The sequence below is a fragment of the Toxotes jaculatrix genome, chromosome 5 (genome assembly GCF_017976425.1).
Source record: "Toxotes jaculatrix isolate fToxJac2 chromosome 5, fToxJac2.pri, whole genome shotgun sequence".
Lineage (NCBI taxonomy): Eukaryota > Metazoa > Chordata > Actinopteri > Toxotidae > Toxotes > Toxotes jaculatrix.
In genome coordinates this window covers 7,362,547-7,383,855 of record NC_054398.1, presented here as the reverse complement: position 1 = coordinate 7,383,855, position 21,309 = coordinate 7,362,547, and the positions used below count along the sequence as shown (strand labels likewise).

The window sequence follows — 21,309 nt, the reverse complement described above, 5'->3', positions numbered from 1 at the left end:
TTCCGCCCTCTGTTGCGCCGCACTGTTTTGACGTAACACCAAAATGTCCATGCTAGTCTGACAGTTGCGAGTGTGTGACCGCTGTGATGGAAAATCATCATTCGTGACTTTTGACCGTCGGTGCTGCTGTAAATGTAGCACCGCATTAAAACAAAGGGTTTGGGGGACATTTTAACTTTTAAAAAATGGCTCGGGTCGTGAAAGTGTTTCGGACTCTGCGGAATCACTGGAAGAAGTCCACATTTGCTGTGTGTGTCCTGTCTTACGGTAGCTACTGGCTATATGGTAAACACTGGTAGGTATCTTAAGTTATGGTCTTTACACGGAGTGGCTTGATGGCAGGGCTCTTAACGTGTCTCATATTTTGTGCTTTTTGTCCTGTTAGTGACAGCGTTCTGAGGAGAGAAGCTTGTCTATTGGCCAGGGTAACTTATTTTTGCTTATAATTTGACAGCCATTTAAGCAAAGCCTTAATTGCCCATAGTGTTCATCACACATACTCATCATAATGTCCTTTAGGAATTTGGGCGTCAACAGATAGCACCACAGGAGCGGCTGAGGAAAGCCACAGTGATCCTGAACCCTGCAGCTTGTAATGGGTAAGAAGACACTAATATTAAATCTTATCTCTGACAGTCTCGCTTGGCAACAGATTTTCTGAGAAATTTGTCCAACTCCGGGTCTAATTCTCCCCCAGGAAAGCCAACAACCTGTTTGAAAAGAATGCAGCTCCTATTTTACACCTGGCTGGTGTGGAGATTACAGTCGTAAAGGTATCACTTGGTTTTTGTTTCCCCATTGGAATCCCATTTTTAGTGGCTTTAGGGTTTGCATTGTGTGACACCATAATTATATACTGCCTCCTCCTCCTCTGCAGACGGACTATGAAGGCCAGGCTAAAAAGCTGATGGAGCTCATGGAACAGACGGACATGCTGATCGTGGCTGGAGGCGATGGCACCTTGCAGGAAGTCATCACAGGGTTACTACGAAGGCCAGATCAAGTAGGTGTAACACAGTAATTGTGTTGTTAACAGACCAACAACACAAGGAGAAATTATACTTTTTTTTTTTTTTTTAATCTTTCATGTTTAATCTGATAACAGGAGAGATTCAGCAACACCCCGATTGGATTCATTCCTTTGGGTTCTCACAATTCCCTGAGTCCAAGTCTCCACCTCCTCAGTGACAACAAGGTCAAGTAAGTAATCTCATCAAAATAATACTTAAATAAGTACATTTTAACATCATTCAACCCCACGATGAGCTTTTTATTGAATATGTTTCACTCACCTAATACACATTATGTATTTCCTTATAAGCAAGTTACATTTATTTTTACTCCTTTTAAAATCTCCAGAGATATTACATCTGCAACGCTGTCTATTCTCAAGGGAGAGACTGTACCTTTGGATGTTCTACAAATTAAAGTAAGAGACTGGTTCTGTTTACTCTGCAAAGCCTCAAAGTTATGAATTTACTGTTTGTCCTCAGTACAGATACTTGCTAATATCAGTGCAACAGTGTTTTCATGTCAGATAATTTAAGATTATTATTCAGTTTTTGCAATGCACCTGGACAGTAAGTTGTTTGAACTTGTCTGTGTGTGTGTTTTGTAGGGGGAGAAGGAGCAGCCAGTCTTTGCTCTGATGGGACTGCGTTGGGGAGCCTTTAGAGATGTGGCTGCAACAATCAGCAAGTAAGATTACATTCATTCATTCATTCCTTCAGACTGGGTAAATAATGATTACATTATACCCCGTACATGCTGTAAGCCTAAGTATCCATGATATTTCCCCATAGATATTGGTACCTGGGTCCACTGAAGACAAATGCAGCACATTGGTTTAGTACTCTGAGGGTAAGGCAATATGTCAAGCTGAGAAACTGTATGACATTTGGTCTCATGCAGGAATATTTTCATGTTCTTGTTCTTAAATTCTGTCCCAAGTGGGATGCACCAAAGTCTCCTCACTGCACAAACTTCTCACAAATAGCCTGTTGATGCATTTCAGTGGTGTCCCCCTTTTTTCTTGTGAACCCCTGGCTGTTAACAGATCCTGTTGCTGCTGATGTATTTTAATCACACATTGTGGTAAAATGTCCCTCAGGAGTGGCCCCTTGTACGGGACGTCACAGTGTCCTACTTGGCTCCCAGCCTTCGGCCCCCTGACTTGCCCCCACAGAAGCCCCCCAGGCCAAATCTGGTCTACCGCATCATCCGCAGACTGAAAAACTACTGGAGCCCACCTGTTGAAGGTGTGTGTGACTGTGTTGATACTTGGATCACAGCGTGGCAAAATATAACCTCAGATCCCAACAATATTGTGAATTTTACAGTTGTGTTTTCGGGCTGTGTATGTGTGTTTGCTCAGAGCCTCCAAAAGTGGAAGAGCCGGAGAAGTGGGAGGAGCAGCAGCTGTCGACGTTTGAGCTGTTTATCCAGACACACAACAAAAACCCTGTGGAGAGGGTCAGTCCAAAAAGAATTTAAATAAAACCTTTCATTATAAATCCCTGAGCACTTGAATGTTGACCTGATTCAATTAAACCCCATCTGCCTTGATTTTGTCTTTGATGTTTTTTTTTTAATATTTAATATATATCTTTTATATCTGTTTGCACTTGCAGCGCATAAATGACTCCCTGATGATCTGTGCAGAGCCCAGAGACTTCACTGTGGGCGAGTTCATCACTATCGGGTCAGTAGTTTGGTTTTTTTTCAGTCTATTGGAAACAAAAAGGAAAAAAGAGAACACTAATGCGAGGATACGCATTTTGTAAAAGGTCATGTTTATGCAAATTAAAGTAAAAGAATGTAAATGTTCTTCGTATAGAAATAAAAAAGAAGAGGACCCAACTGTGTTCACTAAAAACTCCACAAAACTGGAAGCCAGCGCTTGCCAGCTGCAGCTGCCAGAGGTCAGAAACCCCTTAAATGATTTTATCTGATTAATTTGTATTAGTTTTATTTTATTAGTTATTCTCCTTTATAAAATTCATTGCACTAGTTTTTGTCCTGATGTTTAACTCTGTGTCCAAAGGGCGCCGGTGGCTTCTACAACATCGACAACGAGGAGTATGAGGCCATGCCTGTGGAGGTAAGGCTGTTGCCACGGAAACTACGCTTCTTCATCAGTGCAGAGCGCAGGGAGCAGCTCCTCTCACAGATACAGTGATGAGAACAAATAAAACCAGAAAGACGACAAGAACAGCGGGACAAAAACTGATTTCAAGAACCAAACAAAACCAGATGCCATGAAATTCTTCAGTTAACTCTGAAAACAGATTTCTTTCTTCTTTGTAATCGGAACACAGAGGTGATGGTTTGAAGAGTCTGTTTTACTACATCTTAATGTAAAAGATTCAGCTAGAGTTTTTTGTATCAATTATGAAGAGGATAACATCACAGGCTATAGAAGGACCAAGGCTTTATTTCTCCGAGCTTGTAACCCGCGTACAAGTTGTCTTACAAAAGTACTTTATGTTTGAATTGTTTATTATTGCCATCATGTCTGAACTGGGTCAATAAATATTATGTCTGTCCAATTCAACGCAAAGTGTTGTTATACCAGTATGACCATTAGTATGTACACATTTAGCAGATGCCTGGTTTAGATAAAGGGCAAAGGCTTTTGTTGGAGGTCTGTGTTAGAAAATGAGAAGAGCCTGTTGTTTTGACTGATTTGTGAAGCTCATTTCACCACTGAGGGAGAGAAGAAAGGACCAGAGTGATAGGGACAGTCAATCAATGTGGCCAAGCGCAGGTTGCAAGATGTGACTAGCTGCTGAGACTTGTTTGGATGGACAGGAGGGAAGTGGATGGATGAGCATGTAAGAGCATAGCAATGCTGCAGCATTCTGAATGTGTTGCAAGAGCTTGGACCAGGAGTTTGGCACCCTGCTTGGTGAGTCTGGGTCTGATCTGACAGATGGTGTAGACAGCAAATCTGCAGGATTAAGCTGGTGTCTGCATTACAGGCCTCTTTTAATATTTGGTTGTTTAGGAAAACAGTAGGGAAAGCTCTCTGTTTTATTTCGGTTGTACTCATTGTGGTGGAAAAATCTTAAAAGGGAATTTTGCTGGAATGTGAATATAAGTACTGTGGTTAAGTATAATTTTAAGGTATTTAAGGGAAATTTCTACTCTGCTGTAGTTATTTTACAGCTTTAGTCAATTTGAATATTAAGACTGTACAAAAATACAATCAGTTAAAACATAAAATATAGTGCAGTTACTGATTAAAGACGTACTGAGATATCCTGACTTTTATTCCCCAGTATCGGTCAAATTCCAAAATACTCAATTTCACATTTCCCATAAAGCATAAAATGCAGTTAAAATAAACTCCACCCTTAACCAGCTACATCAGTAAAATGTTACCTACACATGAAAGTCTCTGTAATATCATTAAATAATAAAACACATAATAGTACTGACATTCACATGGTAATTTTCTCTAATGAGAACTTTTACTTTTAATACTGACATAAGTACATTTTCACTAGTAATACCTCTTTACTAAAGTAAAAGACCAGGATCATGAAGGACAAGGAAAACAGTTGTGCAGGGTTAGAAGAGGAGGATTAGCTATCGCTTAACCAGTATCAGTATTTTATTGTTTTACAATGGCAGTACAGTGGAATTAACAGTTGCTCATGCTATTGAGTTCATGTGTACATTACTGACATCTGTTACGGTGTTTCACATTAGTAAAGGTGAAGACTTAATTGTTACTCTGTGTAATAATCTTGATTTACATTACAATCAAGAAGAACACGGTTACACTATTTGGATGTGCTGCTGCATGTGTGCAATACTTTTGCCGTCTCGGACATTCAGTAGAGTGACGACGCTGTACAAAGGATTGGTTTAGCTAATGCTGGTACACATCTGAGAACGACTCCACAAAGAAGGCATTTTTCTTTTTTATACAGTGGTGTGTGTTGTGTACATTCCCTTTTACGTTTAACAGACACCTGTAAAGCAAACACCATCAAAGGCAAGAAAACACGTCTGCTGACAAGCAAATGGAGTCAACAGGTTTCACTGGAGACAGTAAGGTCGTTCAGAAGTGCGAAGGACAATGTACTTAATCTTTTAGCAAATAATGCTGACGTACATACAGGAATGAGTCGGTCACTTTGCTGAAGTAAGTTTGAGAAAGTCATATTTCCTTAAGGCCTCATTTAAACAACAAAGATGCCCTTTTCTTTCATATACAACATTTAAAGCACCTTCTTTCTTTCATTTTTTTTTTTTTTAGAAACCAAACCAGAAAACATCTTGACCTGCTTAAGTGGCAAGTCAAGCTACAATACAGGCTTATAAAACTAGCAGTTCTCAACCTGCAAATCAAGCCCCTGAACGAACATGTTATGGAATGTGATGATGGAAAATATGAGTATCTGTTGACTGTTGATGTTTTTCAGTGAATTAAGAGAATAACATACAAGGAATCTGATTCAGGTTTTCCAGTGGCTGTCAGTGTACTTACACACAGTGCACAGTACCAATAGCAATGTCCAGGAAAGGGGGAGACACAGAGAAGTTTTTTTTTAAAAATGACTTGGTGTTTTAGCTTGCAATCAGGGGGCCCATGAGAAGGCTGAGAACCACTGCTCCAAATTTATACGAGGCAAACATCAACCTCATGTGTTCCAACATGGAACAAATTATCACTCCGATTGGCAATGTGATGGATGAACTAAACCAGCCTGCCAGCCGCATTCAAAAGACACAGTTGGCCCATCACTAGAGCTGGATTCACTGAATGGGACCGCGTTGAAAAGAATGAGAGGAAACCCTCAGCTGGAAAAGACGGGGGCCTTTCTGTGAATCTGCCCGTAGAGGAGGAGTTAAAGCTCCTGCTCAGGCCTAAGCCTGATGTTACCAGATCTCAAAAAAAAAAAAAAAAACACAAAGAGATCTTTGTCATGGACACAGACAACTGGAGAGGAGGATCTCTTTGAAGCTGATCAACAAGTAAACTACAAACAGCTCCACCAAGGACTCTTCACTCAACAGGATCACAAGAGATATATTAGCTTCCACTGATAAACCAGCTTCTGGTTTGAAAGAAAAAAAAAAAAAGAACAGCACAACACACACATACAACTCCTCCATTCCACAACCATTTGCTGGCTCAGACTGTAAGTCATAAACATAGCATTAAAAAAAACAGTATAGTTAAGCATGATCAGTGTGTGCATCAGGAAATAGTCCAGTGGTGGACATGGTGCAGCATTCATGATAAGTTAGTGTTATAGAGTCACATTCATTGATGAGAACCTCTGCCAATTACGACAAGTTAGACACATCACGTGACAAAAAGTCTCCAGGTCTACCTCGTGTTGAAGGTGCATAAAGGTGAACTAAGTTTTTATGACATTTTTTTTTCTCCTTCAGAATAATTAACCCTACCCGCTATAAAAAAAGAGAATATACATTGAAAAGGCCGATACTTTCAACCATCACAGACTCATATTGCTTTCTCTTTGAAAGGCAAATAAAGTAGTCAAAGAGCTTTTATTTTTCTAACTCCAGAAGTAGCTTTACGAGAGCAAGACAGATTTTTCTGCCTACGTATGCTGTTACAGCAGAAGTTTTGAAGTTGTTGGATTTGTCGCACATTATGGTGGTTAGAATTTCCAATGAAAGGTATCTGAAGCACACAAATTCATTTCTGGGACTAAAAACATTTCCCAATCATAAAACTCTTTTCTTCAGAAAAACCATAAGTGATCAGCAAAGCTGCAGGATTGTGAACGTTCCACTGACTTTCTTCACTGTGATGAGACCAATCATCCTGCTGCGATGACCAGGCCTGATCAAGACTGTTTTTTTAATGTCTTCGTCCAGTGCTTAAAGCCTGGCCACTTAAGCAGGAATCAAAGTCAGACAAGCACACACATGAAAACAGTACATCTGACCAAAAAGAAAAAAAAACAAAAACAGTACAGAGTGACATGAGATGTGAATGGCTATAAGAGGGCGCAGCTGCCAAGCGACACTGTCTGCTAGGCAGGTGTTTATCAGCCATCGTGGACCAGTGCACCAACGTTTAAGAGTCCTTATCACCCACACTGGTCGGAAACAGTCTCCACAGGTCAGATGAGACACACACAGAGGGGAAACAGACACCCAGGAGGGGACAGGAGGAAACAGATGAAACCCCAGGGTGGAGGCAGTGTCTTCAGTGTCTTGGTGTGTGTGGGCCTTGAAGGCACAGATAATCCAGTGACATCCTGAGTTTCCCAGGCTGAGTGTGTGGTGTAGGTGGGGTCGGGGGGCCTCAGGGGCAACAGAGGTTGTCTATGACCAGGGTGACGTCGATGCCGTACACCTCCAGCAGGTCAACCAGGAAGGAGCGATCACCCTGGGGATCCAGCCCCATGGCTCTCACATGCTCAGTGGTCAGGGTGGGATCAGTGCTCCCTGCTACCTCTGACAGGGTCTGGAAGATGCGGTTATTCAGCTCCATGAAGAACCTGGGACAGGATTAAAGACAGCTGCATCGTGCTGTGGTCTTCTGCATCACGTTAAAATGATGAAAAACCAACACAACAGTAATACTCTCCCTAAACACACCGCCTGTGGTTATGACTCAAGTACATTAACAGCTGTCAAGTACTCACAAAATGAAAAGATCCTCTTCATTTGACGTGCAGTCTCCATCCACTTCCTGAGAGTACAGCAACATTTGTCTGGCAAAAAAATAAATAAAAAGGTCAACATGCATCATTATGGCATCTGAAAAATACAACCCTCAAATCACAAATTTTGCTAATTTGAATGTTTTTAGCGAAATCAAGATTTTTACAAACTGCAATTGATTTAAAATCTGGTTAAGCTTATTTTACAGTAAACATAATGCTATGCCAGTGGTATTTTCCAAACTGTAGTGTACCTCTGTTCAGTCAGTTTCCTGTACTTCTCCTTATCTGCTGAGTTCAGACGGAGCAACGGCTGCAGATGGCTTCTGTGCGTTTTCACATTCTGGTTATCGACATAGACGTCGTACAGCTCCTTCTTCTCCTCAAAAATCTTCTCTGTGGTACCTTAAAACATATGAAAACAGGTTCATGAATTACTTCCATTACATTCCATTACAAACGGTTGTAAATTAACTGCAGACAGTAAGGCTTCGCTCACAGGCCACATACGACATCTCTGTTTCCAGGGCAGTGATGTCGGCTATGTTGATGTAGAAGAAAGGCCGTAATTCAGGCACAGAGACGCCGATTCCAGGCAGAGACACGTTGGCCAGGCAGCAACAGCAATACACTGAAGGAGCACAAGTGCATGTGTGAATGAAAAATCTCCATGGAGATGTAAAAAAAAACAGGTTACTTAGGTTGCAACATTTAGCATATTAATTACATCCTGAGCCATTTGTGTTACAGAAAAACAAGGACAGAATCTGCTCCAACCACCAGATTACATGACAGACTGTGTGTGTGTGTGTGTGTGTGTGTGTGTGTCTCACCTCTGTAGCAGACCACACCAACAGGTGGAGGGGAAAAGATGAGGAGACGTTTCCTAAGCAGAGCAAACTTCCACAGCACCATTATCTGCTCACCAAAAAACTGGATGAACTGAGACATGCAGCCAGCCGGGTGGGTGATCTGCAGGGAGCAAACAGCGACAGACATGTTTTTTTTTTTTTGTCATGTTACGACATTCAAGGTCGTACAGCAATATGATTGATTTCGGACCTTCATTTCTGGGTGCATGCAGCGGTTGATGCTTGTAACACTCCAGGTTGGACAAGCGGTGACCAGGCCATTTCCTGTGGGTGGAAGGACAGCCTTCTTATCCTCATAGAAGGCCTCCAGTGGAGAATACTGGCCTGGACACTGCAACTGGTGTCTATAAGACAAGAAGGAGAGGAGGAACAGGAGGAGAAGGACGAGGAATTTAAGCATGTCACCTAAGCATTGTCAGATTTAAATAATTAAGCATTTTAGGCTTGCTTAAGTGTCTTTAGTGAATTTTTCTTTTTCAGTATGGAGCCTTCTGCATATCACCTGTCAGTATTGCTCTATCATGTTCCCAGCTCGTGCAGAGTTTTAGAGATTTGCATGTACACTCACTGTAAATGAAATGCAAGTCTATGTAGGAGAAATGTGCATTCTGTGTCAGACGCTGTTTAGGTTATTCATTTTCACATAGATTACAGATTGTGTGCTTGGTTAGTATCTGTCACTTGATCAGAAATTGCATTGTGGGATCACAGGAAGCCACTCTCACAACTTAACCACGTCAATCGGCTCATACTTATCACACCTGCCAAGGCATCTGTGTGGAACTGCAGAGCGACTGTAAAGCCACAGTAACCACACATAAACTGCAGGCTGGAAAATCACACTCCATTCAGATTAATTCAGAGCCACTTATACTGGGTGGTAACCTCAGCCCTCTGTATTTGTAACCTGAAATGGAGGCTGTGTTATATATTTATGCACAGTCAGTGTGGAGATAAGCTTTCGTGAGAGGACTGAAGCAGAAGCGCTGAGTTACTGAGGAGAAGAGACGCTGTCAAGGTTTCCTCCACTGCCGTGCTTGGACTTACATACAAAAAGTGCATGTAAATGGGCTCTGGTGACGATAGCTGTAACTGGGACTCTGGGTTCATGTTTAATAGATGAGAACGTTTTAAACAAAGAAGCAAGGAAAGGAGGCAGGCATATTAAGAGCCACTTGTAGACACAGCTGTGTGAGAAATAAACAGGGTAAACTAAACACAAATAATGAAAGGAAAGGTGACAAAATAAGAAATAAAAATAGAAAAGTGCAACCGCAGCTATCTTACCTGACTTGGTTTTCCAGGAAGTGCATGTAGCGGTAAAGCAGAGTGTAGGAGGGAGACAGAATTCCCACAGACTTCATCCTCGCTCCTCGCTCCAGCTCACTCTCCACAGGCATGTTAGCGAAACAGGCCAGACCGAAGTAACAGCCTTTGCGGAAATATCTAGCCACAGGCAAAACAAAGAGCAGGAGTAAACACAGAGCGACAGATTTCTGACAGGGATTGAACACATCCACTCCTCTACGAACTGGATTTCACTGTGTTTGGCGACGGGGAGTGCGTACATGAAGTCACTGGTGATCCGATGGGAACCGCTGGCCATGGACTTGAATTCAACTCCATCCAGGTTGATGTCGTGAGGCAGGCACCACTCTACCATATTCCCTGCCATACACACACACCCACACAAAAGATAAATCGTGAAGTTACTTCCCATACTATCTACTTTCATTCTGACCACTTCCTCTAATTCTTTAAGTCTGTCTTACATACTTAGAGGTCATGGGAGAGTAAGACGGCACTGACTCATATAACACTGACACCTTGGCCTCATGCTCTGTTGTGTTTGACTTACTACTGACTTTGTATAGTGTCTGTTGATTATACTGATGATGATATATTTATAGAAAATACTAAAATAAATCTAATGGGATGGATTCCTCCTTTACAGCAGCTTGGGATTCAGTTAGTCAGCTCTTGCTCTCGGTCTTGCATGAGATTTTCAGTCTGTTTCACAGATTGCAAAAACTGAAAAACCAAACCATGGAAGTTCACTTCTTTTGTCAGTGTTGCCCCATCAAAATTACAGTTATTTCACCACTGTGGATTATAAATCTTCTGTATTTAGGTGGGTCTCTTTATTATGTGAGACAACTCAAATTGTATCCTTCAGTCCCCTTGACTTAATATAGTGGACTAAAGCTCAGCAGACAGAGGGGAATTACATTACAAAATAAAAATATAAAATATAATTTCAGGAAATGTAGTTATCCTGTCTATGTCTGAGAATTTTGAGCCTAAAATATTAAGAATATTACTGAAGATCCGAGGCTCTTGCTGCCGTCTGCTTGTTTACCTGATCTCGTATCAAAGGTAACCACAAACACAGCCACGATCTGGTCTTTTTCCTCCCACTGATCTCGCACCGAGAGGCCGGGGAAGGGAACGTTACGATCTGTACCGACAGGCTCCGGGCGATTCCACCCGTGCCCACGGAGATCTGTTCGCGGATGGCCCGGGCTTCCGTCCCCGCTGGCAACAGCAGCTGTTACATTCCTAGACGGACTGCAGGTGATGGTGGTGGTGGCGATGGTGGCGGCGGCGGCGGTGGTGCTGCTGCTCCACCCAGAACCAGCCGCAGTGCCTGTCGGTGGCTGCGAACTTTTCTCCGCCGGAGCGTCCCCGTCCCGCGGCGGTGGTGGCGGCGGCGGCGGCGGCGGCGGCGGCGGCGGGCCCGTCTGGTTCGGGTCGGGTGGTGGGATTTCCTCCCAGTCCAGTAGCGGGGCTCGATCCGACTGCTTCACCATGGCGCTGCTGCCTCCGAGGACACGGGAAGACAGAGAAACAACACGAAAACAAAAGTCCGATGTCCACTTGAATCTAGCAGTCTAAACACGCTGCTGGAGCCGGAGCATGGTCTCCTGCTGCTCGCTGGGTTGTTTTCTATGTATTTGTAAGCGTGTCACATCCACTGACGGACTCCTCTTCCTCCTCCTGTCTCACTGTTTTGATGACGTCGCTGACTTCCGCCCACGTGTCTATATTACTATTTAATACAGTGACCTAATTTTGGTGAGGGGCTATTTGTTTTACCCATGTATTATCACAGCATTGAGGTTCAGGTGCAGTGCACATGTTTTACTCAATAGTCTGTATAAAGCAACCATAGTCTATTTATACGACCCGCATGGTCTTTTCATGTTATTTTATTTTATTTTATTTTACCTTAATATAAAATTTGTGGTTTTCTCCCACAGTATGCATCTCTAATATCACATAAACAGATTATTATAGTGTTATGGTAAGTCTGAAAAAAAAAAAAAAAAAGTTTTATGCAATTAACAGTCACCTCAGTGTCAGGTGTGTTGTTTGGGAGCCATTCAGCCAATCAGAAAGCTTGATGTGTTAACCGGGGCAGCATAGTTTATTTAACCAGGAAGTTATTTACTTACTTACAGGGCGCGAAATTCAAGCGTGGTGGAGGTGGCGGTGGCGGTGGCGGTGGCGGTGCGGAAGGCGACGTGTTCGTGAGTATATGATGAGAAACATACTTAATTACTCACAGTCAGATCACACACTGCTCTGTAGGCCTATAGGTTCATGACCGCTGTGTGAACCAACTCTCAGATAAGTCTGAAAATATCACCATAGCTTGACTGGTGCTGCTTTTCCGTTGTCCAGCGCGATTTGGTTGGCAGAACGGCTTAAGAAATAAATCAGTAAGTAATATTAACTTGATTAAATGATGTTGGGACAGTGGAAGTCAACAAGGAGCTCATAGTAGTGACCTAGTATCATATTGGACAAATGTGAGCTGGCAAGTTTAGATACTGAAAGTGTAATTAGGAACATACATGGTGTTAGTTTCCTACTATCTCCACAATTTCTCGTCTCTACGGGCAATCTAATGCAGCACTGAGCATTTTAATGGAAACCTTTGCCAAAATTCAGGCCCCAAGCATGGCGATGTTGTTTGATGGGATCAGCCAGCAGCTGGACTTCTCTAGCTGTGGAGAGGAAGGGAGCAGCAGCAGCGGTGGCGACAACAGCTCCGATGACTGCACCTCCAGGATCCCAAGTCCCAGAATCCGAAGTCCCAGCTATGCCTGCAGAACACCCAGGGTGCAACGCCACCGCAGCAGAAGCAACACCTTATCGTCTCCTTTACAGTGCACCAGCCCAATACCGTACGCTTCCTGGAGGAAGCTGAGGCTCTGTGACTCTCCCAGCACACCAAAGGTGGGGAATAATTCAGACTCACGGCTCTTAGTGTGCCCTTGTGGTCTTGGAGGATTTATCAAAGTGAGTCTCAAATGTCAAACTAGTTTAAGTTCAGTTGGATGAACTGCATTTCTCCCCCCCCCCCTTTTTTTTTTTGTTACCTCCCTCCATAGAGTCTGCTCTCGAAGTCGTCCCACCCTTGCTCCAGTTCCAAGATAAGCTTCAAACAGAGAACCCTGTGTTTCACCTCAGCTGCTGCGAACCTCATCCAGGCACCTTCTGTCAACGTGAATCCTTTCACCCCTGACACAGTACGCAGGAATAGTGAGCAGCAGTGGAAGAACAGCTGTAGGAGTGATGATGATGATGACTATGGACGCAGGTAACTACTGCTTATTGTGATTTTTGTAGACCTGTAAGGGTGTGAATTGTTAATACAACAATTTTTCAGCATTTTTAATCACAGGTTTCTGATGTTAGGAAAAGTGCTCAAATGTGTAATTTGTACAGTTTGTGTGGTATAACCACAATCCACCACGGGTGAAATTGTTTTCATGATGTAGTGGAAGCTTGAAACAGTCTCCATCTTTCAGTTTTTAGTGCCCTGACACATACTGTAGGCCCAACATTTTAAATACCTTACTAATGCAGAGTATATAAAGGTCTAAAGGCCCTTTTTATCTTTCAGGTTGAAACACAGCCTAACGTCATCTGAAGAGGATGATGAGGCCTTTCTCCCACCAAAGGTACAGCTATTTTTATCCCTGTGCTTTCTGGTGAATGTAACCCTCCCTCTCAGATGCTTCTGATACGATTTCATCATCAGGCTTTGTCATCTTCGGCTGCCTCCTCGCTTCTTTATTTTGTCCAAAATTATATGCTGCCAGTCCTACTTCCGGGATTTCACTAAGGAATCTCCAACAAAAAAAAAAAAAGTGAAAGAGCTGTCAGAATCTTAAAAAAAAAAAAAAAAAAAGCATGTTCATTGTGGAAGTGCAACCATATTTGGTGACGCACCAAAGAAAAACCCCGGTTCTCCTGGCTCAAATCAAACTTGAGACTGAGCACTGTGACGTGTGTTCTTTCTTTAGAAGTGTCTGGTTTTACCACAAGGCCCTCCGTCTGTTTATCTGGCAGAGGCAAGCTGTCCAAGCCTTCATGCTGTCACGGTATGAGAGCGAGTTTCTGGAGCTGGAGTGCATTGGCGTGGGCGAGTTTGGGGCAGTTTATAAGTGTGTGAAGAGGCTGGATGGTTGCTTGTACGCCATAAAACGCTCTCGGCGACCCCTCGCAGGCTCTGCCAATGAGTGAGTCAGCAGCGAGTCACTCTCTGCTGGGCATAGATTAGTCCACTTTTTAAAAATTTTCTTCCTGGATTGATCATATTCATCCATGATCTTTTTTTTTTTTTCCATGTCCTTTCAGGCAGCTGGCCCTAAAGGAAGTGTATGCACATGCTGTTCTCGGCCACCACCCACATGTAGTTCGCTATTATTCAGCATGGGCAGAGGATGATCACATGATTATTCAGAATGAATATTGTGATGGTGAGATTAACATTAATATCAAAAGCATGTTATTGAATTGATCTATTAATTCTAAATATGTTTATGGAAGACACTGACTTGTGGTTTGATATGGCTGGCTGTGTGTGTGTGTGTGTGTGTGTGTGTGTGTGTGTGTGTGTGTGTGTGTGTGTGTGTGTGTGTGTGTGTGTGTGTGTGTGTGTGTGTGTGTGTGTGTGTGTGTGTGTGTGTGTGTGTGTGTGTGTGTGTGTGTGTGACAGGTGGAAGTCTCAGTGATGCCATTGTTAAGAAGCAGATCCAGTCTGAACTGTTTTCAGAGGCAGAGTTGAAAGATCTGCTCTTACAAGTATCCATGGGTCTAAAATACATCCACAGCTCAGGCCTAGTACACTTGGACATCAAACCGAGTATGTCTTATTTTGTTTTGTCAAAACCTAACATCCCTTGTTTTTGTTTTTTAATTGAGCTTATTTCAACTCTTTGTAGGTAATATATTCATTTGCCAGCGTCCCAGCGCAACTGCAGTGGATGAGGGGGAGAGTGAGGAGGAAGATGACACTTCGGCAGGAGTCATTTACAAAATTGGTATATCATTCGGTGCTATATGAATTACTGCCTTAACCCTGTGAGACCTGAACTATGAAAGAATGGTCAGAAAATTCTAATTTTTCAAATATGAACTCTTTATTTGTCCCTTTGACAAAATGTAAAAAAAAAAAATTAAAAAAAAAAAATTCTAAGTATATTTTTTGTTTGTATCACACATGTCAAAACATTTAGAAAAGTGAGGAGTGTCTACCAGGAGTCAGTATACGAGCATAAGAGTTCATCTAAAAGGGTTAAATGCAAAGTTTATGCTTGATGGTGATGCAATGAGTCCCAGAAATGTGGGTATCATATATGATACGTACGGGCTCACAGGGTTAAATGTTTGCTGTTAGTGCTGATTGCTGTTGTTCTCTGCAGGGGATCTGGGTCATGTGACATCAACCAACAGTCCTCAAGTTGAGGAAGGGGATAGCCGCTTTCTGGCCAGTGAGGTCCTGCATGAGGTTAAAAAAACAAATGCATGTTGGTGTTGCCTTTATTGTTAACAAAAAGAAGTTACAGAGTCTGAGCTGGTTACAAAATTTGTAGATGCAGTATATATATTTGCGTTTTTTTTTCCTAGTATGCAATCTCTCTGCTCCCCAGGATTACAGCCACCTCCCCAAGGCAGACATCTTTGCCCTGGGCCTTACGGTGCTGCTGGCAGCTGGAGCTCCTCCTCTGCCTCAAAATGGAGATGAGTGGCACAGCCTTAGAGAGGGGAAGCTCCCCAAGCTGCCACATGAGCTCTCACCTCCCTTCAGAGGCCTACTTCAGGTACTCTAACATAATTAGAGGTTTGATTTTGAATTGCCACCTGTATGGATGTCAATTTTCAGGTAATAACAGAAGCATTTAAATTCAGTCCTCAATAGCATAGCTTGTTGAAAAATTTTTTTTCATTGTCAGCTGTTGCTGGATCCAGACCCGACAAAGCGGCCATCTGCCAGGGAGCTTTGCAAGCACACAGTCTTAAGGGTGGAGAGGACTGGGAGGCTGGCTGCTCAGCTACGAAGAGAGCTCAATGTAGAGAAGTTCAGGACAGCCATGCTTGAAAAGTAAGAAAGGATAATAAAGGATAATTAAAGCTACATCCTTAATTCTGGATGTTCAGGCATCAGTACCTTTTTAGTACTGAAAAATCTCTTATCTGTGATGCATGTTTAGTGAACTATGGAAACCAGACAGAGTCTAAGTATTACTGAAGCTCTGTAAAGACACTTTATTATATGGATATGACCACCAGGTGGTGCCATTCTAATTTATATAATTTAAATAAATTAGAATTAGAAGCTTTTATTGTCATCATATTAATATGACGAGATTTACAAAACAACCTGATGGCTGTACCGCAAACCTACACTAATACAAACACCTACCCTTTCCATCCAATTTAACTTTGTGTTATTAAGTTAGTATATTGGTCATGGTAGTTAAATATTCACATTGAAGTCACTTATTTTCATTTCCCTCTCTACAGAGAGCTCCAGGAGGCTCGTCAGGCAGCATTGTCACCCAGGCAGAACCTCTCTCCTGGGCTGAAACATCCTGCCAAGATGGGGTCTCTGCCCAGAACAGGGAGACGACTTGTCGGTAGGAAGACAGCACGTTCGATGAGCTTTGGTTGCACCGGTTATGGAGACTGATGGGAAAGTGTGAGACCCATATGCCTGTCCTTGACACTAGCGTAATGTGACTCCTTCTGAAATAAGATTGTGGCTAAAATGCTGCACGTCCATGTGAGAGGACAATATGACGAGCTCCTCTAGGCAGGACTGGTACTGGTAATAACTGGATGGACAGTCTGGTTGGGGCCTTCATAGAGACTGGAGAGTTTTGGACAGCCTTGGTTCGAAAGGATTCATCTGACTCCAAACCTTTGTCTCAAGTGATAATTTCAGCTTCTTCTAACTGCTGCAGAACAATGTACATGACCAGTCTATGACTTGTTTTATATATATTTTTTAAACTGTAAATAAAATTTTTAAACATTTTATCAGTTGGAGTTAATGATTTCTAATTTGAACTACCTCTGCAAGTGGTAGTTAGTTTACTCGTGTCATTAGTTTGTTGTGTAATTCCAAAACGTACATTTAAAAGTGCTGTAGAATCAAAACGGGGACTTTCCAGTGGGGGTTTTGCTTACATCTGGAGCTGCAGTTAACTGAATGTGAGTGTGAGCATGTGAATCTAACACTAGGAAGTCTTTTTTAAAAAAGAAAAATGAGTCATCACACTTGTAAACGATCGAAATCTCATTTTGGGTGTGTTTTTTTTTTTTTTTTTTTTAATGCAGGTCCTTTAATTACCCTGCGCATTCATTAATACTTTGCTGCATTTGGATTCCATTGTCCCTCAAGTAATTTTGGCATTTTACAACAGGTCACATCTAACATCAACCCAAACTCACATAACCATCAATCGCACAAGTTACTATCGACTTGGTTTATAAAGTTAAAGAAAACTGCGAAGCTGTAACTATGTTTACGTCTCCAATGCGGTTATTTGCTGCCGTGGGGTTTATGTTGTCTGTTTCTGGGCTCACCACATCCTACGAAGAGACAGTAAGGTTTCGTAAAGTGGATTTCCGAAGGGTTGAATCTGGTTTTGTGCCCCGTCCTTCCTCCTCCTCCTCCCCCCTGCTCCTCCCCCATCGAATCTTGGATGTCTAAGATAAGCGCTGGCTGTTTGTTCGGTGAGCTCCGTCTTTATGTTGTGTTATAAACGAAGCAGTTATTTTTACGAAGTGAAGAGCTAATTTTCCACGCACAAGAAAGCAAGGTGAGTAAAATGTGAGCCATTTCGCCAACGTTAGCGATAACTCTGATGCCCTGAAGCTAACGCGGTGAACAAAAGTAGATAACAAAAGTTAGCGTTAGCTTAGCTTTCTAATTTAGCTCAACCCGCTTGACACTCAGCCGTTAAAATGGGAAGAAAAATAATAAGGATGACAATCCTGTTGTTTCCTGGTTGTGCATGTTAAATGATATGAACACTTTAAATGTCCTTTGCTGAAATGAGTGCTCTACTTCAGTCACCTTTCTCTTTGAGGTGACTTGTTGTTCATCAAACCGAAATTGTTGCCGTGAAAAGTTACGGGAACACAACTAATCACCCTCGTCGTTGTTGCTGTCTAAAATTTAAAGGCCGATGGGCGACAACCGGAATTTGTTCGATGGGCAAAACCCGGCCCTGGTCATTTACACCTTCCTTCAAACGGACTGTAGGAGCTCAGAGTACAGCAAGGAGCTTCTCTCTCTGCGCAACGAACTCGCTTCTCAGGGCAAGGAGTTCAGTCTGACCCGGGACATCAACTGCAATGGTCCCAGGACTGACGAACAGGTCGACGGTGACATTGAACCCGATGGTCACCAGCCCCGGGATACCTCAGTTTTTCTGAATGATATTGTGCCTTCAGTGGAACTGCTGTTCCCTGGTGAGTAACTGAAATTAATCAAACTTCAACCATAGTGGTGATGTGACGGAGTCAGTTTCAAAACAGCAGCACAAACTCGCCCCCAGATCAGATGATTCACAGTTTGTCACTGATTGTTGTTCTTGCAGCAAGACACCAGTCTTTCATCAGAGTCTGCATGAAAAAATAAATGCACCTAGACATGGTCTGAGATAACAGAAGTTAGCCCACTGTCACAGTCCTAAAGTCAGAGCTTTGGCATGTGCGTCTGAGACGTTGTTTCCAGTTAAAACAACAAACACAATTTGTGGTTTGATGTGAAAGCAGGAAGTGACTGCTGTCAAACCATTGTTGTATGTTTACTTATAAATACCTAACTTTTTCCACTGTTCTTCCCCCTGAATCCCCCCAAAAAGAGACATTAAACATTATGTTGGCTGAGGTGCACTGGTGTTTGGGCAATCTTCTCTTCCTGTAGAGAACCAGGGAGATGCAGCAGAGATTCACCGGGTTGCAGAGGAGCTTAGAGATATTGCAGCCTACCTCGAGGACAGAGTTGTGGCTCAGGCTACCAGGAACCTGAGCAGGAACATATCATATTTTCCCTCTGAAGTGAGTTTGCTCTGAGCATAGGAATTTATTTAAGAAAATAGGAATAAAATAGGATTTAATAAAATGTTGATTATATGATGGTGATTATCTGTAGTAACTAGGATAAACTTCTCTTATTTTAGTTCATTTATCAGAATTAAACAGTTTACTCTCAATTGTGTCCCATCATTGCAAGAGCTTAAACCGATATCTGAGACAACAACTCTAATCCACCAAAGTTTGGAATTTTGACTTGATAAAATGATTACAACTGTTATTAAATTTGTCCAAGGTTTCCACCGAAAACATTGCTTAGCAGAGATGATGAACCACTGAGGTACTCTCACAATTTATGGTGGTGCAATAAATGCACTTTTGGTAAACAATGCCTCTGCTCTTTTTATTTAGAGGTTAATGTAATTAAAGGTTGATTTTCAACAGTGAGGAGCTTTTTTTTTTTTTTTTTTTTTCAGTCAGGCCAATCCACGTACGCTTCAAAATACTAAAGGAAACTTTCAGTGATTAATATTAATCTTTTTATTGTGTTATTTATATTTCCAGCACTGGGAAGTCTACCTCAATCGTGAGGTGACAAAGCTTATGCAGCATGTCGTGGGTCTGGAGCATCTATCCCAGGAGCGAATCATATTAGCCCTCACTCTCACCCTAGTGAAAGGAGTGTGCGAGCAGACCCCACGTTTTCTGAGGAGGCTCTTCAGCACCATGCTGCAGTACATCTTCCCTGCAGGGTCCAGGTGACTTTTGAGCTACAAGCTGGGAGGAAATAACAAAGAAATATGTGGTAGAAGACAGCTGAATCTGAAACTGGCATCTGCTCCTCATGACCAGTCCGCTGTGAAGGGAGCGGCAGTGAAAACAAACTTGGGGAAAGTGATTATTAATCATTTAATTTTCACATTTTGAAGACAGGAGAACGAAAGATGGATCTGTGACACTTAAACTTATTAATTACTTTATGTTCTTTGAATATTGATTCATCTGTTTACTCTCACTTAAAAGTGTATCTTGTCATTGTTTACTTGAAGATCATCTTTTTTGTTTTTTTTTGTATTCAATTATTTTTCTTTTGGAATAAATGAGAAGTGCCAACATACTGTGAAACTGGAATAAATATACAGCACTTAAGTTTACTTTCAGTCTTAAAATAAATGCTTTGAGATTGTATTTTAAATTCTATAAACATTAAGTTTGTAAAAGTGAAACTGAAACACTTTGGCATTTTAACTAACCACCACAGAAAGCTTCTCAAATACTTTAATCTTTTTATTGTTCTCTTTTCAAACAATGTATTTTAGGAAAGTCAAGGTACAAAGTGTCATGGTTGAGACCTTTTGACATGTGTCCTGCTCTGTACTTCAACAGTTTCCCTTTGAAAGCAGGTATAATTTGAGTCAATGGGTATTGCATTGTGCAAAACTGAGATGTGTGGAAACATCCTTTTTTTTTAAATCAAAGAATCTGGTAAGAGTTTGTCACCTTCTTAATTATCAGGTATGAAAGGGTACCAACGAAATGACACGTTTCTAGAAGGAAGGATAATTAGTTTTTCATCTTACATAGTAGGCCAGGGGACATTCCACCAGAGCAGTTTACACTTCCTGTTTTCTGAACTTCTCAGACCTGCAGGGATCTGGTTAGCGTGGTGATATACTCATGCAAAAATCAGAACAAGAGGCCAAGTGTGTCTAAATTTTTTTGTTTCAGTAACTTCAAATCTTTGTAACAGCATCCTCTATGGTATATGTGACAGGTTGATGCTGTTTTCACTGTTGCTGAAGAACCGACTGTTGCATTTAATACCTCACAGTGGACCACAACCTCAAACAAGTTACCTCGAGGCTGTGGAGTTAGTATCCTAGTTAGAAAAAACAGTGGCAGGTTCACATGTCATTGGTAAATTGTCGAGTGCAGTGCAGTGCAGTGCAGTGGAGCAGTAATAGAAACAGAACAGGGTGAAATACTGAAGACTAAAAACACCGGGCTGAAAAGGTGATTTCTGAGAAGGGAAGTTGCCCATCCAGTAACCAATGAAATAGCTTTTCATTAAAGGGAAGACTGAATTCATGTGCAGCAGTCACATTACTGCTTCTCTCCTTATCTACAGTAATACTGCTCACTTTGGCATGGTAAGCATAAGCAATGGCTGACATTTTCCTGTTAAGTGCAAACAAACCGCAGTGCAGTTTACACATGGCCAACCCAAAAACCAAGGTATCTTTAAAAAATGACTGTATGACACCTTATACTGTATGAATAAACTGGGAAAGAATTAATACCTTGTTCTGTGACTTACTATAATGAACTCTTAACAGTCTATGCAGTATAATCTGATTCACATAAAGATGGTGGCAAAAGAATGACTCTGAACCCTGAAGTGTGGAGTGTAGAAGCAGTTCTGTCTTCAAATACTTAAATTG

General features: G+C 41.9%; 4 protein-coding genes across 6 annotated transcripts; 3 read left to right on the top strand and 1 right to left on the bottom strand.

Annotated features, from left to right (window-relative positions):
* The first annotated feature begins 44 nt into the window (after nucleotides 1-44).
* On the top strand, nucleotides 45-3,592 carry agk (acylglycerol kinase). Its single transcript, XM_041037426.1, has 14 exons — nucleotides 45-295; nucleotides 386-425; nucleotides 520-599; nucleotides 698-773; nucleotides 878-1,003; nucleotides 1,106-1,200; nucleotides 1,360-1,429; nucleotides 1,619-1,698; nucleotides 1,803-1,860; nucleotides 2,111-2,258; nucleotides 2,375-2,472; nucleotides 2,631-2,701; nucleotides 2,837-2,921; nucleotides 3,044-3,592. The coding sequence occupies exons 1-14, from the start codon at nucleotides 186-188 to the stop codon at nucleotides 3,176-3,178; spliced, it is 1,272 nt and encodes a 423-aa protein (XP_040893360.1). The 5' UTR covers nucleotides 45-185; the 3' UTR covers nucleotides 3,179-3,592.
* A 1,556-nt stretch (nucleotides 3,593-5,148) lies between these two features.
* On the bottom strand, nucleotides 5,149-11,525 carry dennd11 (DENN domain containing 11). 3 transcript variants are annotated; one of them, XM_041038929.1, is made up of 9 exons: nucleotides 10,887-11,525; nucleotides 10,096-10,195; nucleotides 9,815-9,973; nucleotides 8,718-8,871; nucleotides 8,489-8,627; nucleotides 8,155-8,286; nucleotides 7,910-8,060; nucleotides 7,638-7,706; nucleotides 5,149-7,490 (listed from the first exon to the last, which is right to left on the bottom strand). In XM_041038929.1, the coding sequence occupies exons 1-9, from the start codon at nucleotides 11,335-11,337 to the stop codon at nucleotides 7,295-7,297; spliced, it is 1,551 nt and encodes a 516-aa protein (XP_040894863.1). In that variant the 5' UTR covers nucleotides 11,338-11,525; the 3' UTR covers nucleotides 5,149-7,294. The 3 variants fall into 3 exon arrangements, 2 of the variants coding, with proteins under 2 accessions (XP_040894863.1, XP_040894864.1); XM_041038930.1 differs by having other exon boundaries at nucleotides 7,331-7,456; XR_005894115.1 differs by lacking the exon at nucleotides 7,638-7,706 and having other exon boundaries at nucleotides 5,149-7,140; nucleotides 7,774-8,060.
* Nucleotides 11,526-11,999: 474 nt separating this feature from the next.
* wee2 (WEE2 oocyte meiosis inhibiting kinase) lies at nucleotides 12,000-16,794 on the top strand. The gene is made up of 12 exons (XM_041038927.1): nucleotides 12,000-12,057; nucleotides 12,482-12,769; nucleotides 12,925-13,133; nucleotides 13,440-13,497; nucleotides 13,889-14,058; nucleotides 14,177-14,298; nucleotides 14,538-14,684; nucleotides 14,764-14,862; nucleotides 15,244-15,329; nucleotides 15,472-15,642; nucleotides 15,775-15,923; nucleotides 16,346-16,794. Exons 2-12 carry the CDS (start codon nucleotides 12,491-12,493, stop codon nucleotides 16,509-16,511), a joined length of 1,656 nt encoding a protein of 551 aa, XP_040894861.1. The 5' UTR covers nucleotides 12,000-12,057; nucleotides 12,482-12,490; the 3' UTR covers nucleotides 16,512-16,794.
* Nucleotides 16,795-17,509: 715 nt separating this feature from the next.
* Nucleotides 17,510-21,140, top strand: bida (BH3 interacting domain death agonist). The gene is made up of 4 exons (XM_041038166.1): nucleotides 17,510-17,646; nucleotides 18,012-18,301; nucleotides 18,759-18,892; nucleotides 19,433-21,140. The coding sequence occupies exons 2-4, from the start codon at nucleotides 18,016-18,018 to the stop codon at nucleotides 19,628-19,630; spliced, it is 618 nt and encodes a 205-aa protein (XP_040894100.1). The 5' UTR covers nucleotides 17,510-17,646; nucleotides 18,012-18,015; the 3' UTR covers nucleotides 19,631-21,140.
* The last annotated feature ends 169 nt before the right edge of the window (nucleotides 21,141-21,309 follow it).

Excerpts from the sequence above, each read along its gene's own strand:
- agk (XM_041037426.1), top strand. The coding sequence starts at position 186 with ATGGCTCGGGTCGTGAAAGTGTTTCGGACTCTGCGGAATCACTGGAAG. Across the intron at positions 1,861-2,110 it reads ATTGGTTTAGTACTCTGAGG|GAGTGGCCCCTTGTACGGGA; the intron begins GTAAGGCAATAT and ends AATGTCCCTCAG. Across the intron at positions 2,702-2,836 it reads GGCGAGTTCATCACTATCGG|AAATAAAAAAGAAGAGGACC; the intron begins GTCAGTAGTTTG and ends TTCTTCGTATAG.
- dennd11 (XM_041038929.1), bottom strand. The coding sequence starts at position 11,337 with ATGGTGAAGCAGTCGGATCGAGCCCCGCTACTGGACTGGGAGGAAATC. Across the intron at positions 10,196-10,886 it reads TACCTTTGATACGAGATCAG|GGAATATGGTAGAGTGGTGC; the intron begins GTAAACAAGCAG and ends TGTGTATGGCAG. Across the intron at positions 8,287-8,488 it reads TGGTGTGGTCTGCTACAGAG|TGTATTGCTGTTGCTGCCTG; the intron begins GTGAGACACACA and ends GTGCTCCTTCAG.
- wee2 (XM_041038927.1), top strand. The coding sequence starts at position 12,491 with ATGGCGATGTTGTTTGATGGGATCAGCCAGCAGCTGGACTTCTCTAGC. Across the intron at positions 14,685-14,763 it reads ACACTTGGACATCAAACCGA|GTAATATATTCATTTGCCAG; the intron begins GTATGTCTTATT and ends AACTCTTTGTAG. Across the intron at positions 15,330-15,471 it reads CCAGTGAGGTCCTGCATGAG|GATTACAGCCACCTCCCCAA; the intron begins GTTAAAAAAACA and ends TCTGCTCCCCAG.
- bida (XM_041038166.1), top strand. The coding sequence starts at position 18,016 with ATGGGCGACAACCGGAATTTGTTCGATGGGCAAAACCCGGCCCTGGTC. Across the intron at positions 18,302-18,758 it reads AGTGGAACTGCTGTTCCCTG|AGAACCAGGGAGATGCAGCA; the intron begins GTGAGTAACTGA and ends CTCTTCCTGTAG. Across the intron at positions 18,893-19,432 it reads TATCATATTTTCCCTCTGAA|CACTGGGAAGTCTACCTCAA; the intron begins GTGAGTTTGCTC and ends TTATATTTCCAG.